Genomic DNA, 18,813 nt, shown 5'->3' with positions numbered 1-18,813 from the left:
TATGGCAGTCTTAAAACTTCTTGGTCTAACAAGCAAATATTGCCTGGTGCGTCCAGCAAAGTTATTGCATCTTTATGTTTATGTTGATGAAATTATGTCTGAAACAAGGCTTGAGTGAGGTGGCGTTGCAGTTAAAGATTAAATCTGATTGTGCTCTGCATGGCAATGCTGTAAAACTGCTATTTCTGTTTTAAATAAAATCCATTTTCCCCTAACAGATTACATTGTTTCTTTGAAGGGTGAGTTTAAACAGCCAGTATTTATACGAATATGTACATCATTAATCTCCAGCCTTTAATCTCTACAGTCCTGCTTAACTCTGGGAAGCTTCAAAGGGTGGGGGTGCCTTATATTTTTATATTGAGAGAGAAGGTAAAATAGAAATGAAAGATCTGAAATCAGAGTTGTATCTGTCATATTTCCTTTTAATCTGCATAATATATTTAATGATCGACAGGTTGGGAAGCTACCTGGATATTTGCCTGATGAACAGTTCTAGGGACAAACTGGAAAGAGTAGACATATTAATTAGAGACTGCACAGCTCCTTCTTGCTGGTGTAATCATTAAATTGATTTTTCCAGTCTGACATGTAATTGTTCCAGCGATGGAATCCTGCTTTCCACTCTCGTTCTGCTTCATCAATATTTCCTGTAAAACATGAAATGCGTTACATTAATCTAAATTTGAATCTCTTTTTATGCTAATTGAAAAATAATTTTGATTATCAATGTCATCTGCTCCAAATACATTATGAGATGGTGTTTTGCTTCATTTCTTAAACCTGGAATGACTGAAAATTCAGTGATTAGTATTTTGTCTTTACATCAGAAAGGAAGGAGTGCAAAGATATCATTCTGGCAGGGTAATAAATACACTTTGGATTTTTAAAAATATGCATATTTTTAAAATACATTTTGGATAATTCTTCTGTCCATCAAAATCATAATTTTAAAGACACTTTTTTTTCCTTTTTTTTTATCCTCAAAATATTCCTTTGGTTAAATATACCCTGCATTGAAACCCACACACCTTGAAGACTAAATAATGCAAAATGAGAGATGATGCTTGTGAAATCACAGCTTTGTTTAAGGCAACAACAGGATTTCCATTGTTTTAATGGATTTCAATGGATGTGCAGGACCTCGACCTCCCATGGAACAAATCCCAAAATTTAAAGCATAAGGGGCACAGCTTTGGCCAAGAACACTGTCAAATGTGCACTATGTCAACATGAAACCATCTTCTCTTTTTTTTTTTCATCCCCATCTTTAAAGCATTTTCCAAGTAATCCTGAGTCTCAAGGAAATATTTATTGCCAAATTTGTTATGAGCACAGGAGCAGAGGGTGAGGATGAGACAAGTCAAACAAATACAGCATTTCACAGGTTTCTGGGTTCCCAGAGTATTTTATGGACAGGGATCCCCTCCTGCAGCCCCAAAAGGTGATTAACACCATGAGAGGAACACTAAAATGTGGCTAAAACCTGCAGGCTGTACCAGTCACTGATGCTCATCATTTTGTTCCAGCTGTAGAGCTCAGGATAAAGTTCAGAAACCATTGATGATCTGTGAATGCCCTGTTCATTCTGGACCCAGCTCTGGTGGTGTCCCTCACTGGCATGGCTCACTTCCAGAAAAACTCGGGGATGGGGTTCCTGAGGTAACAGCTCCGTGGGTTCTTTATGCTCCTCTGGCTTTTATGTTCTTCTGCTGTTCTTCTTCCCTCCATAAATACACCCCTTCCCCCTTTTTTATGACCTGCCAGCACTGCAAGTGTAACTGGTGATGTGAAAATGAAATACTTCAGTGTTTTACACATCACTAGAGAGAATATTCGGGAGAGAGTTCACTGATTCCGAGATTTAGCTTGGAGAAGCATCCAGTAATTTGGTCGCTTATCTGCAGTTTAGCTCAATGTTTCCAAACCTTTTTGGTCTGGAAATCCAGATGGCAACTTAATGAGACTTTGAAATGAAATTTACTTCTTGGTTCCAGTGAGACCAGAAATAAAACCAGGATATTTTTTTTCTCCGGGAAGTCCTGTACTTTTAAATGCAGTCAAAAAGAAAAGTGTGAAGAACAAATATGGGAAAAAATGTCAATAAATTAACCACATCCTTCTCCCTCAGCTCAAAGTTGTAAATAAACTTGGTTATAACAGAGATCAAAGGAAAGTTCACATACTTTAAAATTTTCTTTCTGCAGGCCACAACTGCCATTAGCACAGAGATGATTTGGAAGTGCTGGTAACAATAAAATCTCATTTTCATTGCTAACTATGCAAATAGAACTCAGAAAAATGGGGACAGAACATGCACAACATTCTGCTTTTCTGCCTCTAAGAATTCTCCTTTACACACATTTAATTTAAAGATATAGTCAGGGTGTCAGGCAAAGCTAAATTTTTCACATTAAGTCAAATGGATTGGTAATTTAGTGTATGAAGCAGTAGCAGTATTATTTGGAGAAAACTGCCTGAACTGTGCTTCTCATTTTCTTCTTGATTTTGGGTGTCCAGTTTTATTTATTCAGGCAAAACCTCTGCTTATGAATTAAAAAGGAAACTCAAAAACCTCTCTTCTTTAATTATTCAGGTGCAGAGGTGTTTCAAGTCTGCCCAAAGACACCGAAATATCTCTACCATAGACACATCTTGAATTAAAAGTCACTGATCTGGAGTATAAATTATGGGGCTTTTCAGTCCTTTTTAAAGATTATGGTGAACAAGTGAGCCAGCTAGAGAAAGAAGACATCAAAAAATTCAGAGGAGCCACCATTATGGATCTAAAAGGCAAAAGGGGGATGGAAATCATTGAAATAAGAACTTGGATTCCCATTTGTTTGCTTTTCTTCCCCCCAGTGATAAGATCCAAATTGAAGTCACAAGTCAATGCATCCCATTATCACCAACATCATCAGTCTCTGGGAGGCAACCACCCATGACTTAGATGAGCTGACAGCTGGGAGGCAAAAAAGAAAAAGATTAGAGAGTCCAAGCTGACCAATAATTACAGCTCAGAGCTAAGAGTGAAAACGGGGAATTTTCTAGAAGCCACTGGGGCAATCCCAAAATTTACCTTAATTCCCATTAGGCCCATGTAAACCCCAGTGAGGCTGACCAGGAAGAAAGGGGAGATTCTGTAGGCAATGAATCAGTGCTCTGAAAGGCTCCAGTTTAACAGATCAGAATTTAAAAATGGGTTTTTTTGATTCTTCAGCAATGCTGGTACAATCAGCTGGAATTTCCTCTCGTTCCATCTCTCCCTTACTTTAATGGTTAAATTTATCCCTATCCCATCCTTCGAACTTCTGGATGCGCCAATAAAGTGCTAATCTTAATGTTAACACACAAAACCACATTTAGGATTGGGATAAAGGCCATATAGCTGTTAATTAATAAGGGATGACACGTTAGAATTAATTTTTCTGTCCTCAACACCTCAGGACTGCAAGTTTCATGATTGCAGGTTTTTGCAAACCTTCAAGTTTCTGGGGTCAGTAGTATGATAAATGCCACAGGTTTATGCTGTAGATTCTCATGGTGAGAGTTTCTCCACAAACATCACAAATAATATCTATATTGAATATTCTTTAATCAGACTCTCTGGATATCAAAGCTTTGTTAGACACAGCAGTAAATTCATTTTCACATGTGTTTTTAAGGACTACAAAATCCTCTCTTTTATTTTTTTAGTTCTTCCAGGAGTCAGCAGAGCTCTCTGGGAGATGAGTTATTCTAAGGGCTGTTATTTTCCTTGACATGGAATGAAATGTTGGAGAGAAATCAGATGGTTTAGGTACAGAAAATTTTTGCTCATAGGTGCAATGAGTAAAGTCTTTGTTGGGAGGTGTGGTAGTATTGGTGAGGTTACTTGTGATTAATTCACATTTCTTCATGTATCCAACTCTGTGGAAATTTAATTTAATTTTGATGGTGAATTTTATATTTAGTCAATTTTTTAATATTCTTCCCACCTTGAGTATTTATCTCTGTAGAATCCAGATACTGGTTGGAGGATCACAGCAAATACAATAATTCTTGTTGCTCACTGGTCAAGAGGTTGAACATTTCTGTGCCTCCACATAAAAAAAGATCTTTTTAGGCTGGTTGTAAAAAGTAATGTGTTCATATGACCAAGCTTGATTTCTTCATAGATGATACATGATCCAGTAATATCAAATAAAATAGAAAAATATGTATTAGGCACACTAAAATAGTAATGGAGGAGTAAATGGAACGTTTGGCTGCCTGCAGCGCTCTACAATCAAGAGGAAACAGGCTCATATAAATAGGAAGGGCTTTAGATGCATTAAAGGTTGTGTTGAGGAGCTAAAGTCTAACACAGATCCTTTTACAATTAACATATGATTGCTCTAAAAGCCACTTAAAAGTCACTTACTCTTTACTGTCCCTCCAGCGTGATACAGCAGCAGCAGCAGCAGCAGAAACCCTTCTGGTTTCAGGCTGGAATGGGAAATGCTGAGCGCCCCCAGCTTGTCCTGGGCTGGGCAGGGTGTGCTCAGGGCCTTGGAAATTGGGATAAAATCCTGTAGGAATTGTGTCTGTCTGGAACTGAGAGCCCAGGCCTACTTGTCTGGGACACAAAACTCCAGGTTCCAACTTGTGTCTTTAGTGATGGATTTATTAATTGAAATGCAAGGAGGAGACCTTGAGAAATCTTCCAAAATCACACAAACTGGTCTAGAGGTATCAAGGCCATATTTTATATATGGCTGTTACTCTTGCATTACTGGAGAGCCTTATTTTTTCCTTATTATTTTCCTACCCCACAACTATAAAAAATTATTAAAAACAAAAACTGATATGATTTCTTGAGGAAAATGTGAATTTTTTAACAGTAAAGATATATATTTCTCATATATTTAACTGCCTCAGGGAACTTGTCTTACCCAGCCTGTGATGGGAACAGGCTGGTTCAGATCCAGGACACATTTGGAGCTGGCCTTTAAAGGCTTTAAAATCCCTCAGTGGGCGGCAAGGCTTGGACTAGGAGTGGGTCAGGAATTAGGCAAGGGGTTACCAAGCACATCCCGGGCAAATCCTGATCACTTGATGCTGAAAAATCATAAATTCTGCAAAATAAGTTGTTTTGATTATCCTCTTTGGGTTCTACCTGATAGCATTCTACTTTGCCTATCTGAACCCTACTTGAACTTGTAACAATGAGAACATAAAAATTCCTTACTTGTTCCCTGTCATCTTAGATCACCTCATGTTAAAGCAACCTTCTTTTCCTAAGAATATTTCAATGAAAGGAGTAATAGAAAGGACAGACCCTCAGAACTAGAGGAAATCTCTACATTAATGCTGTGCACTGTCCTTTGGGCATAAAAGGAGAGAGAAAATGCAAAATAATATTTCAGTGAAGAGAATTATTGCAATATAAGCTATTATATCACATTTGTACACAGGATTTCAAAGGGTTTTCTGTCAGAACTGGATAATATTGTACAGGGAGCATAATGGAAATGCTGTTTTTATTACTGCAATGTTTCAAGGACTGACAGATGATACAAGACAAGGCAGTGCCACTTGTTGACAACATTCTTGCCTCAGTTCTATATTTGGATCCAGACACGACGATTCTTCTCTTTTTGCTAAGAATACGCTCGTGAATTTCTTTTAATTAAATTATGTAAATTGATGTTGCCAATTACCGAATGCGGCACGGTGATGAATTTATGTCTGCTGGCAGGTCCTGAGTGCTGCTCCATCATCCCTCACCCCACAGGACCAAGGCAGAGCTCTCCTCTCACCCCAGGATGTGTTGGGCTCTGGTGATCTGCTCCCTCTTGCTCCACGCGGGCTTAGTTAAGCTCAGCCCATGTGTAGGATCCACATTTTCCCCTAGGGTTTCCCAGCCAGGTTAAAGGAATGTGTAAAAGAGTTCAGTTCTCCTGGCTCAGCACAAAGTTGTCAGAATCTTTGAAACCTCCCTGAAATCCACCCGTAATTGGGAAAGCTGTGATTTTTAAAATCACACAGTAGGCTTCATAAATTATTCATTTTACCTACTGATTTCGTGTCTCTTGATTTAATTGAAAAACATCTGTTGAATTGAGAGGGGATAAAAGTTGAGCCATAATACAGTCACAGACTCAAATGAGGAGGGAATAAATTATTTCAGAAGGAATCATCTGTGCACCGTGACAGTTTACATATTTTTAAGGCTTATGTGTTTTTTAAGAGGAGCATTCAAACTGAGTCTTAGAGAAAGATTTTAAATTACTAATTAACATCTTAAAAGTGTATCTCGTTTTTGAAACAAGACTTTCCCTCTGTCAAGCTGCAGAATGTGATTCCAGAGCTGCAAAATCACTTTATAAAATCAATTCCTTTTGAAATCCAAAGCACAGAGGCTTCATCTATTGCTGGGTTTCGGTAAAACAGGACTATTGGTCTTGGAAAAATTTGGGTCTTCTCTGTTCAACTGATCCTAAAGTTTCAAACAATTATACTTTTCCTGGCAGTGAAATCTCATAAATCCATTGTAGACATGGCCAGGCACAAATCAGTTCTGTTTTCCATAGCAAATCCTGCAGGCTCTGGGTTCTCAGCAATGACACTCCAGAAATAAAACACAGGGGTCTCACGTGAGCTGGAAACCAGAATCCTCTCTTGGCAGTGGCAGTGCACTTCATATCCTCAGGGGATCAGTTGCATAAAATAGAATCCCATAAATAATAGATAATATAATCCAAATATAACATCCTGTAGCGTCCCACAGTTTATACAGAACATCTGAAGCCTCCAGAGCTCCCAGTGCAAACTCTCCTTTAGCACTGATTTTCCTGCTCACTCCAGCATCCAGGAACCCTGGTGGCACCAAAACTCTTTCAGGGGGCACCCAAGAACAGAGGTTTCAGCACTCAGTGTCTCACATTATGGCTGCATTTCTGAATTTTGGGACAGAAAATCTCCATATCATGAAGTCCTGGCCCTTGGTGTGTCCCCAGGTTTTGTCCTGGTACAAAACAGGGTGGTGACCCCAAAGCCAGAAGCACAGGGCACGTTCTGGGGTCCACCCTCAGCACAGCGTGGACAGCTCTATCCAACACCAATTCAGTTTTACCCAAATGAACATCTCAGTTACAAACAGGAACAGAAAGATCTGAACTCAGTTATCGCATTAACATCCAGCAAATGATCCTTGCATGAAAGTTTTGTATAAAAGCATCTAGAAAAGAATTGTTACCTGTCATTTCCATGACTTTGGGGAAGAAGTGTTTCCAGAATCGACAGTGCTGAGCTCGTGGCTTTGTCAGTACCTCAGAAGTGTTGGTGTTCAGTGTCAAATATTTTTGGTCAGCACTAGTGAAGACTGGCCATTTTATTCCATTAGTCGGGGTCCCATTTGGAGATCTGAATGAGAAAATAAACATTTCATTTAGAATGAGAAACCATCTCAGCACACAATAAAGCATGATTTGGGTTTATTTAATAGTTGTTCAGCTTAAGTGTGTTAGTTTGGAATGACTGATGTGTCCTTTTGGAAGTAACAGGGGAAAAAAGCCAGATAAATTTCATTTACCCTTATTTGAAGGGAAAAAAATTCCCCTTTTTGAGGTGTTCTGGGTTCATCAAAGGGAATAACTTAATAAATGATCACATTCAAGCAACTTTTTGAATCTGGAGATTCTCACAGAAGCTGTGAATTATTAGGGATGACTCTAGAACTAACCAGCCTGCCAGTCTGAGAGGCTGAGTGGTTTGTGTTTTAGTTTGAATGCTTTTGATCCCTTTAGATGGAAAACCAGATTGGAGTAAATGACTGGGATAAACATGCAAATAAAGGTAGAAATAATGTCTAAACTGGGATAAGATCTGTACTGGGAGAGAGAACAATTATTCCTCATTAAGAAGGAACTCTCATCCTGGAGGTGTGTTGAATCCTGTTTGTGGAGGGCCAAATGGGAACAATCTGAAATCTTGTGGAAACTGGGAGGAGGTACAGAGGGCTTGACCCTTTATAGAACCAGCTCTGCATGTGAAAGGAGCACAGCTGTTGGTATGAAAAGGGTTGTGATAAATATTTATAATACAACAGAATTCTAAAGGCTCTAAGGACAGGCATCCAGATTTCACCTCCAGAAATGACAGTATCTGTATGAGGGGAAAAATGGTTTAAATGTGTAGGAGAACAACAAAATGGGCAGTGTTACATTAGGGAACAAACAGAACATGAATTTTGGAATAAGTAGATTTGTATTTCAAACAGTCACAGATCTCCATTAGCTCAGAAGAGGTTAAGAATAGAAATTAAACCTTTTATTTCAGTGCAAGCACAAGGAGCCATTTTCTTTCCTAGAAGCTGATATCAAGGAATCTGGGATTTAGGGCAGAGAAGCAGTAATTGGTGATTCTTGGTGGGATAAATTAACTCTGAGCTGAGCTCATTTGGTTCTCTCTGCTTTACTTCTCACCAGGACTCCTCCTGGAAGGCAGAAGGCAAAGAGGAGTCCAGGGAGTGGAGCCCATTTGGGTTCTGCTTCCCAAGAGAGGGAACAAGGCAAGAGGGGTGGGGGGAGCACTCAGAGCACAAGATGCTGAAGCAATATCAATGTTTCTCAGTTAATTTGGAATTAATCAAGTTTTCAGCCCATGCTTTTGTGTTCTGGGGTCTTTGGCATTGGCTGCTTTAAGAACCAGTGTTGAAATAAAAGTTCAGGCTGTCATTTCCTGACCTGCTCCCTTCTTCACTGATTTTTCCTGACTAATTCAGCTCTGATTAACCCATGGCACCTTTTTTGAGTGCACATTTATTTGTGGCTCCTGAGAATGATGACTTAAGCAGAGCTGACTTGCACTTCAGTTCAAGATCAGGATGCTAATGGTGCTGTCAGTATTCATTTAACAGCTTTTATGCTATGAAATAAATCATGACATCCCACATTATAATTTACAGGTGTGTGGGGGGATTACACAATGCCTCGATGGCTACAGATGTATTTTACTAAAAAATGATTGAAAGAACTGTCAGGTGAACACAGCACGTTGAAGCCCGCGAACCTGCTGATTATGACAATCTCTGCATTTCTAGGAAGTTTACTGTCCAAAGAAATGCCCAGTAATTTCCTTCTTGGCTTTAATATTGAAAATTTCCCAAGTTAAAAAGCAGCTCCCAGTCAGAGCAAAAGGGAGATCACAGGAGTATAATTTGGAACAAGTTATGATTATAACCTTGTTGTTCCCTCACAATTACTGCTCATTCCTTCTTACTAATAACTTCATGATGAGAATTGCAGTGCCCAGAATAGGCTGTAAAATTCCCTGTTCTTTGCACCAAATTCAAGGTCTAATAATATTCATAGAGAACAGTGGAGGTATGGTGGGAATATCTCCAGTGAGCAGACAGGAATCCAATACACTGCACAAACCTGTCACTGCCCATTTAGGTTTGGATGGACAATCTTTGGTGATCGGTTACAGGAACTTGTTTGTACTGAAAAAATAAAGTTCCATTTGCATGGAAACCTCCATTCTATCATCTTTTATCAATTCCTTAATCCTCTGCTCTTTCATTTTCTGGTATTGCTTAATCATCTCTTCTTCAGTAATTCCAGCTTTGCAGCTCCAGTGCTGACACTTGGGCCTGATGGTGTGTCCTGAAAAGGCTTTGGGCTGTGCACCTTCATGACAGGCCTCTATTTCATGGTTTTATCTTGTCAAATCACCTTTCTTGGACAAGATTTATTCAGAGAAGGCCTTAATTTTGTTTGGAGATCATCAAATGGTATGGCTTGGAAGGGAAGTTGGAAGATACAACTTCCTGAAATGAGCAGGGACATCTTCAGCTGGACCAAGAATATGAGCTTCACTGAAGATCTTAGAAAGAATCTTTTTCCTTTTCTACCCTTTTTACCATTTGCAGGAGCAAGTCCTAAGGCAATGGAGAAATACAATTCTTTGAACTGCTACCAGAAAAGAAATGCGAGACAGAAAAACAAAACAAAACAAAACAAAGCAAAACACAAACTAAAACCACCTGTGTTTAAACTCTGGTGTAAACAGAATTTGTCTCATTCCTGCAGCTATGTTTTCTCTTTGCATATGCCCTGAAATTATAGGCTGGATTCTCTCTACTCTGGTAGTGCCATAGCAGCTCATTTATAATAAATTATTTTGCTAAGATATGTTTTTAAGTGGAAGTTTCTTCATTGTACTTGTTGTTACTTAGATCAGGTTCTTCCCCCTTTGGGTTTTTCCATCCACAATTGCCAATAACTTCTAGTTTTCAAGATTAATTTATAGCAAGTGTACTAAATTTGATATAAGCGTGAAGAGGGTTTTGAAGAGCTTATTCACCAATCATTTCTCTGTATTTAATATTCGTCTTCAGCAACTTTAGAAACAGAAAGTTAATTTCATTCCAATGGAAAATGCAACATGAACAGAGCTCTGTTAATCATAATAAACATACATACATTACCATTCTCATTAACATGATCAATATAGCCTGAGAAACAATACCAGCTCACTGCATTTTTATTAATATTCACACAGAATTACCTTTACAAATGGTTTATCATACAGACACAAAAAAATATGTAATTCATCATCTGACTGCTTTTGGTAAATATTCAGGATATAAAGTACCTGGAAACATTCCCTTTATTTTTGGGAGCAAGTTCTGAATAGCAGAGTGAAAACTCATGAAGTAAACTCCATCATTACCACATAGAGATTATTATTTTGTAGTGTTAAGTTGTACTTTGAACAAGTCCAGAATGGCAACTATTCTCTGCTAGCCTTCCTGAAATCATGCTTAGGGTGTTTTAGGATTTACCTTTGTAAAGCAAGTGTCCTACAGTGCAGCTTAGACTGTCCCAAGCTTTCACCATGTTCCTGTTTGTGACTTACATTGCGGGTTTCTCCAGAGGACAAGAAAAACAACCCCACATCTCAGTGCCCACTAAGCTGAATGAAAATTAATGATAATTCTGCTTCACCTTTGGCTTCCCCTGTGCAGGAGGAATTGACATCCAAGGGAGACCTGTCCCTCCCAGTGTGAGTGGATTGGCTTCGCCCTGATTGGAATTGCTGCTGGTCATTTCCAATTTGGCCCCTTTTCTTTTAAAAGCTGCTTTAAAGGCAGCAGAGAGGGAATGTGAATCCCTTTCATTGGCTTCTGTGATTCCTGGTGGCTGTTGGGCAGCACTGGCAATCAGCTGGTTTCCAGGGCATGGTATTTCATGAAGTGTTTCCATGGGCACAAGAAAAATGGGAAAGGGAATGGCCTTGGGGGGAATGCAACAGCAAAAATAACCCCAACTCTTGCAGGTTTCCTACAGCAGCAGTACAAAACCTCTGAGAATTATTGAAATAGTCAGTTCAGCCTCAAACAAGAAGGACAACCTAAAGGTTTCACCCCAAGGGTAGACATGGGAGCAAGAGCTGCTTCTGTACATCTGATGGTCGGATGATCTTCAGTCTAAAGCAAACAGATGAACCTTTTCTTTTTATTTTTTTTCTTTCCCCTCACATTTTGGAAGGAAACATTTTGTTGTTGATGGGGAGCTCCAGGCCCTCCTGTGCTGCCCCAGTCCCACTCCAGAGGGAAGGGAAGTGTTTGTGGCATTGGCCAGGCCAGCACAGACAGATGTCTCACTCGATTCCTGGAGGCCAGGATGGGTGATATTGATACCCATGCTCATTTTCCCATTGCAGCACACTGCCTGCCAGTTTAATCTCAATTGGGGGGGCTGGTATGGTCCCTGGGGGGATGATGGGGTAGTTAAAGTGGGTTTTGTAAGGCTTTGCTTGGCTGGCACCATGGATGTGGGAAAATAGTGACGGGCTTCTGAAAATATAAGTCATTAAACATTTCTCATATAATTGATTTAAATTATCATATAATTGAAATTAGAAAATTTTCTCATATAATTGTTCCTTAATAAGGTGCAAAAATCCTGATTTTGTGGCATTTGAGCCTTCCTGAGGTTGCCACAGTAGGAAAGCAAGGGCTCCTCTGATGAGCGCTACGAGTCTGAGGGATGTGCAGACTCGAATCCTTCCAACTCCCTTTTTAATCAGCTGGTTCTGGGAAGTTCATTATACCCTGCTGTGCTCAGTTCTCACTCCCAGATCACACACACGAGTCCATAATCCAGCGACTGCAAAGTGTCCCTGAGCCAGAGGGAAACTGCTTTGCAAGTCCTAGCCTGGGTAAATATTATTCCTTCTGCTGATCCTTGAAGAAAGCAGCAGGATCCAGCTGGCAGAGTCCTTAACTGAGAGAAACTGGAGAAGAACCTTTGCAGCCAGGCTTTCTTACACCTTCACAGGCTAAATAAAGCTCAGGATATTCCTCCCAGATTCCATCCTGGACAGAGCAGCTGCCTGTTTAAATGCCTTTAACTATAAATTATCGTGGGATGTGCTATTATATATCAGTTTCAGGAAATGAAGCAACAAGCTGTTATTCCTTTTTTTTTTTTTTCTTGGAGGGTTTGGTTGGTTTTTTTTGTGCTATTTGCTATTTTGTTATTTGTCTTGTGTTCTGCTCCAAAGAGCCTTGTGGAGCACCCATTGAGTTGAAACAATTCCTGCTCGTGCATGTCATCAATACCTGCTGTACGCAAGGCAGGCCTCGAGGTGTTGGTCATAAATAATGCAGCATTTGAGATATTTAGATGCAGGATGTTCTGCCTCAGCTCTCTGCTGAGCATTCAGGAGCTGCGTGCTTCCGAGCCCCGGCTCCTGGACAGGAACCTGCTCTGGTGGCAGGAGAAATAACGAGTTTGAGCCAGAGCCAACGAGCCCTTCAACCCCTGCCTGCACCTCTGACCCTCTGGGCCGTGCTGCACGTGGGTCTCCTTCCTTCTGAAATGCTCCAGCCAAGCCTGGGGCTGCTCCAGGAACCCCAAACTCCGCACAGAGCACGGATGAGATGGGATTTTATCATATGAGGTCTGGAGCTGTCCCACTGCTCCATGTAAGAGTCACAGTGAGGATTTCACACCTTCTCCAGGACTCAGGTTCTGGTGTGAATATTCACATTTCATATTTACATGGCTTTTGGATAGACATGAGAGAGGCAACACTGCAGCTTAGTCCTTCTTTAAACCGAAGGAACAATTTTACCTTATTTTTCCCCAATGTTCCTGTAAAGTGTTTGGTAAGATCCTCCTGCCCTTTTGTGCGGTATCAATTTCAGCTTTCAAGGGCCACTTTTCAAAGCTGTTATTTCTTAACAGTCTTGGCTGCAGGAAGACATCAAATGGAACTATAGCTTTTAGTCTTAACTTGTTGAAGAGGCATATTTGGAAATGGAAGAAGGTTCTGAACCCCACTGAGGCCTTGCAGGAGGAAGTACCTTCCCTAACAGGTAAGTAAAAGAAAGAGTAGACAGCAAGGCACATGGCACTTGGCCTTTTAGTCATCCTCTGGGACTGTTTTATCCCCTCTGCCACCCCTCTTCCTCCTCATGACCTGGAAAACCACGAACTTACACAATATCTTAACTAGAATTACTCCCTGGAACAAACCAGAGCTTCATCAGAAAAAAAAAAAAAAAAAAAAAAAAAAAAAGATAGGGAAGAAAATAATGTTTGTATAGCCATAAAACTATTAATACTGTGTTTTAAATTCCCACGGTCTTTTTGGTAAAATTTGTCAGCCCAGCTGGTTCTGAGAAAGAGTAAATACTGTGCTCATGGATATTATTGCTGGTTCCATTCCTTCCCTTCTCTGCCATTAATAAAGTTCATCCCAGGCACTCAGAAATTGTTGTATAAATGTGTTCAATGCTTTTCTTATCTCTAGAGACTAAATTTGCAATTGAGACTGTGTACTTGATACAATGCCAGGATATGATATTTGAGATTTGTTTTCAATGGAAATTGCCCTAATCATGATTTATTTTCAGGATGGATGCTCCACAGAGCCCTGCACCAACCAAAACCCTCTGGATTCGTTGTGTCCTGATGGATTTCATCACAGTGGCATTTTTCTTTATATTTTCTACTACTGTTTTATTTCTGTGAGTGGGAGGAAGTGCATGAGTCACAAACTTTCACGACCATATAATATAGGCCAAATTGAGCAGTCCTAAAAATGAAACTATGGGGTAGTTTTCAGGAGGGGGAATTTGTGTTACTGCTTGATCAGAAACTGAACCACTGCAGCTTCGTGCTAGGAAATGTAAACAAGAAAATAGAATGCTCTCAACCTTCTCCACAAATATTTAATAATAATAATGACGATAATAATATTTTCTTATGGTGTAAATTCATTACAGGTTAGACATTTACAAGTGGAAGTTACATATGACTTCCTTTGATAAGCAAATCTGAATTTTGTTCCATTCTTGTAAATTCTTTTGAGTCTCTGTTTTGAACTGCAGCAAGAGGGAGTTCTCCAAATACCAACACATGGACTGGGAGTCATGGAAGTGTTGCTCTTAAGAAGAAACAATAGGAGAAGAGAGGAGGAACCTGTTTAAAGTTCTTCTCTTTCAAAATTGAGAGGGTTTTGTGGAAATTATTATATGCAAACTACTTTATTGCTAGGAAAAAACAGCTGTTAAACATCTGAGCATTACCAGTTGTACAGAAAATCCACTTGTGGCTGCACCATGAATAAGACCCATGAGAGGCAGATATTTAAAGGTTCATTAAAATGAAAAACTTTGTTGGAATTTAAAAAAATAATCACTGTTTTTGAACAGCTGTTCCTGTAGGAAGAGATGTACATTTGAGGTAGCTCTCTTTAGGGTTTGCATTTTTTGAAATTAAGAAATTCTCTTAAGTTCCTGCAAGGAAAGGTAGAGGACACAGAAGTGTCTGGGGAAGCAGAGAATGTCACCTTTCAATTTGATATTCTTATAAAATTGTGTAATATCACCAACTGCCAGCACAAAATACCCAATTTCTACCAACACAGCTTCATTCTTGGGGACAGAGTCTCCCAAATCCCAACACTGAATTTCTAACTACATTTCCCCACCACTGCTTTCCCCTGCAGCTGATTGAAAAGAGAATTAAACACCACATTGAGCTCCCTTCAAAAATGTGGTGTTAGGTAACCTCTGCTGCTCCTCATTTCCTCCCCCCTCGCCTTTGCCACTTCCCTGGAACAGCCAATCTCTGGCTTTGGGGAGTAAATTAAAATGTGCACTGAGAGGTTTCCATTCCTCCCCTGGAACTTCTCAGCATCCCTTCAGATTAGTGTTCCAGAACCACCTGGAAAAATGGGGTTTGCAGACCTTTCCAACTCCCATTTCTGCCTTCTGGTGATGAAACAAGGACTAAGCTGCAGGAAAGCAGCACGGAAGAAGAGTGGCCCTCAAAAAGGGGATTAACTCTGGGTGAACAAACATTAATTAGAATTTCTCGGTGCCTTTTGGGACTGTGTGTTTGCATGCCTGTAAAATACATTCTCTCTGAAGTGCCTGGCTTTGCATGTGAATCAAATACAACTCATAGTAAGTCCATGTGCGCCCTTCCTTCATTTCTCTGTTCTCAGGTTTGTTCTCCCCCTGCAAGTCTTTCAGCCATTTTCTGCTCTCATATTTCAATCTTTTTTTTGTTCTTTCTCCTTTGTGCATTTCTTGGTCACCTGATGTCTTGCACCAGTTACATTTTCCTCACTTGCTTTTCCATTTTCCTTACTTCCCACCAGACACTAAATTATTTACATCCAGGTTTCTCACTCCCAAATTTGAGGTGGCAATCTCGCCATGGTTTTATTTCACTCTTGAAACGTTTCTTTCTCTTCATGCCTCTCCTTTCCCCAGAATGTGTCTCTGTAGACTCTTTGCCAGGCCCTTGGAACTCTGGCTTGTCGCTGTCATATTTTCTGGAAAAATTCCCTAGCCCAGGATTCTTCTCCTGGGAAGCTGAGAAGCCTCGGAGAAAAAGGAAAACAATATTATCTCATTTGCTTCTCCTGTGTTTTGCTGCTTTGAAATGTGGTTTGGACATTGTTCACCAACAGATGATTGTTTGATTGGTTTCATGTGAATCGTTTTTACTTAATGACCAATCACAGTCCAGCTGTGTCAGGACTCTGGAGAGAGTCACGAGTTTTTCATTATTATATTTTACCTTCTGTAAGTATCCTTTCTCTATTCTTTAGTATAGTTTAGTATAGCATTCTTTAATATAATATAACGTCATAAAATAATAAATTAGCCTTCTAAGAACATGGAGTCAGATTCATCATTTCCTTCCAACAATGGGGACCCCAGAAAATACCACGTCTGGCTCTCCAATGCAGGCTCCTCAACCCATCTCACTTATGAGGAAAGGCAGAGCCACATCCCAGGTTTGGATCCATAGAATCACCGAATTAGGTTGGAAAAGACCTCCAGGATCTTTAAGCCCGACTGCTGACCCAGCACTGCCAAGGCCACCACTGTCCCATGTCCCCAAGTGCCACATCCACACGGATTTTAAATCCCTCAAGGCACGGGGACTGCACCACAGTCCTGGGCAGATTTTACCAGGGCAGGACATCCCTTTACATGAGAAATTCTTCCTAATATCCAGCCTAAACCTCCCTCAGCACCTGAGGCCATTCCCTCTCCTCCTGTCCCTGTTCCCTGGAGCAGAGCCCAATCCCTCTGGCTGTCCTCTCCTGGCAGGGATTGTGCAGAACCAGAAATCCCCCGTGAGCCTCCTTTTCTGAGCCCCTTCCCAGCTCCCTCAGCCTCTCCTGCTGCTCCAGACCCTTCCCAGCTCCATTCCTCCCTCCAGCCCCTCAGATCTCCCTCTCTTCCAGGGCTCAGGAGTTCTCCTTGCTCAGCCCCAACCCACCACTGATGGTTTTGATCCTGCAACCTTTGAAAATTGAATTTGAGCTTCCCCTGCTCCACAAGGCACTGCCAGAATTCTCTTCCAGGCCATCCTCTGCATTTCAGCTCTAGGTTTTAGTTTTGCTCTCACTCAAAGGCTCCTATAATATTTGGACATTTCTTTAATAGATGTTCTCATCTCCTGTTTGGAAACAATGGTTTGACTCATCTGTTGGAGGGAGGAAAATCTGTGCGGACAGAATTGAGTTTGCTGCACGTATGGAAAGGAACTTCTTGTAATTTGCAATGTTTGTAATAAAATGAAACCAATCTCAACATTTTGTATCCCAGACTAATTTTCAAAAGACATCTGGATCAAATACTCCTGTTTTCAGTTTTGAAATTCAATGACAGCTTGTCAGCTTGCAAGCCAGAGAGAGAGAGATGCCTGCCAAGGTGAGTCTCTGGTTACTGATATTTTCCATGATCCACTGTTTCCTATTAGTTTGCTGAAAAGGTGTTTCCATTACTGTTTCTGAATATAACAATGGATGTAAACTCTGGTAAAGATGATGAGTCACTTCTAAGAACTCAGAATTGAAGGTGGAAAAATAGGAGTAAATTTTCTTCAAAATTAAACTATTTTCCCCTGGTTTCTTTTCAAGACTATAATTTCTGCAATTTCTTTGCATGGATCAGAAATTTCTCACATGAAAGACAGTGAAAGAGAGAATAAATGTGTCCTTTTGGGTCAAAATGAAAGCTTTGATTTTCCCTAACATGGGGAAGAAAGACTTTCCATATATATTTTTGTATTTTTGGGAACCTCTCTCCCACTCTGTTCATACTCCTTTTTCTTTTTGGATTTTTGACCTGATCAGGAAAAAAATCACTTGTTAAGATGAAAAATTAACTTTTCTGGAAGGGTGTGAGATCTCAAGAGCAGCAGCCTGGGGGAAAGGCTCCTCTTGGTCCCCCTGAGCTCTGGCTCTGGAGTGTTTGAAGACCCTGTGAGGATCAAAGTGACTCCAACCCAAAACTTTCCTCTATCCCTGTGAACATGAGCGAATCTCTGGCAGAAATACGGCCCACAGTAAATTTCTTCCCTTGAAATGGCTCAGAGGCACATAAAACTTCCAACTTCCTGAAGTATAAGGAAATTAAAAGTGGTTGGAGTTTTTTATTTTTATTTTTTCCCAGTGTATTCAGTCCTTCCCATACCCAGAGTATATAGGTCCCCAGTTCAAGTGCTGCCTGGACTCTATATGAGGCTGTTGGTTTTGTTCTCACTGCTCTGAAACTACTCTCTATAAACAGGTTGTGATAAGTTGGTAACAAAAGCACTGAAATTTATTATGTGTCTACCAGAGGAACATCAGGGAAAGGCAATAATAACCAGACAAAATGCTTCACAGCTTTAGTGGGACAATCAAAGCCTCACAAATTCCCCTAAAACATAGGAGGAAATATTTCAGAGGCTTCACTTTATAGAAAAAGCTGCAAAGATTTGTTTCAGCAGTTGTAAAACTGGCAGGGAGACAAGTTTTGCCCGTTTCCTTTTATCAGAAACATTTTTCACAAAGCCTTAAAAAATATTATCTTTGTGTGCTCTGTTATATTCTTGCTTGAGTTCTTAGCCCATCTGATTTGTCTGGCTCTTGTCACTTTGCATCTCTCATCACTAAAGAACACAGTTACCAAATCTAATGGATAAAGGAATGGAAAGGCACCCACAGATTTGGGATGCCATCTAGTTTTTCTGGGGATAAATAAAATTTCTCCTTCCCAGAGCTGGAAGAGCATCGTGGGGCTGGGGATTTGTAGGGCCTGTTGGTGTCACCTGCCTGCTTTCAAAAGCTTTCCGAAGAATAACAAAATTGAGGCAGAAAAAAAGAACTTAAAAAATGTTCAAAAAGAGAGATTTCTACTTTTTCACGAGTGTGGCTTAAAATCAAAAGTGCTGGGAAAAATTTAGGAGAAGGCCAGTGAAAATTAACACCATTATTAAAATAAATGTTATTTCCACACAAACACAGTCATACCAGAGCTGATCC

At 40.2% G+C, this 18,813-nt stretch overlaps 1 protein-coding gene across 1 annotated transcript in view; it reads right to left on the bottom strand.

The window, feature by feature from the left end:
• Positions 1 to 404: 404 nt before the first annotated feature.
• Positions 405 to 18,813, bottom strand: part of BCHE (butyrylcholinesterase) — a 27,621-nt gene continuing 9,212 nt past the window's right edge. The window contains exons 3-4 of the mRNA XM_031055407.1: positions 7,220 to 7,386; positions 405 to 650 (exon numbers count right to left, since the gene is read on the bottom strand). Of these exons, the coding sequence (XP_030911267.1) occupies positions 529 to 650; positions 7,220 to 7,386 (289 nt within the window). The 3' untranslated portion in view covers positions 405 to 528. The remainder of the gene's footprint in view (positions 651 to 7,219; positions 7,387 to 18,813) is intronic.

This window comes from Geospiza fortis, unplaced genomic scaffold (genome assembly GCF_000277835.1).
Source record: "Geospiza fortis unplaced genomic scaffold, GeoFor_1.0 scaffold172, whole genome shotgun sequence".
Taxonomy (NCBI): Eukaryota; Metazoa; Chordata; class Aves; order Passeriformes; family Thraupidae; genus Geospiza; species Geospiza fortis.
Note: the sequence above shows the minus strand (reverse complement) of the source record. Positions and strands in the feature narration are given on the sequence as shown.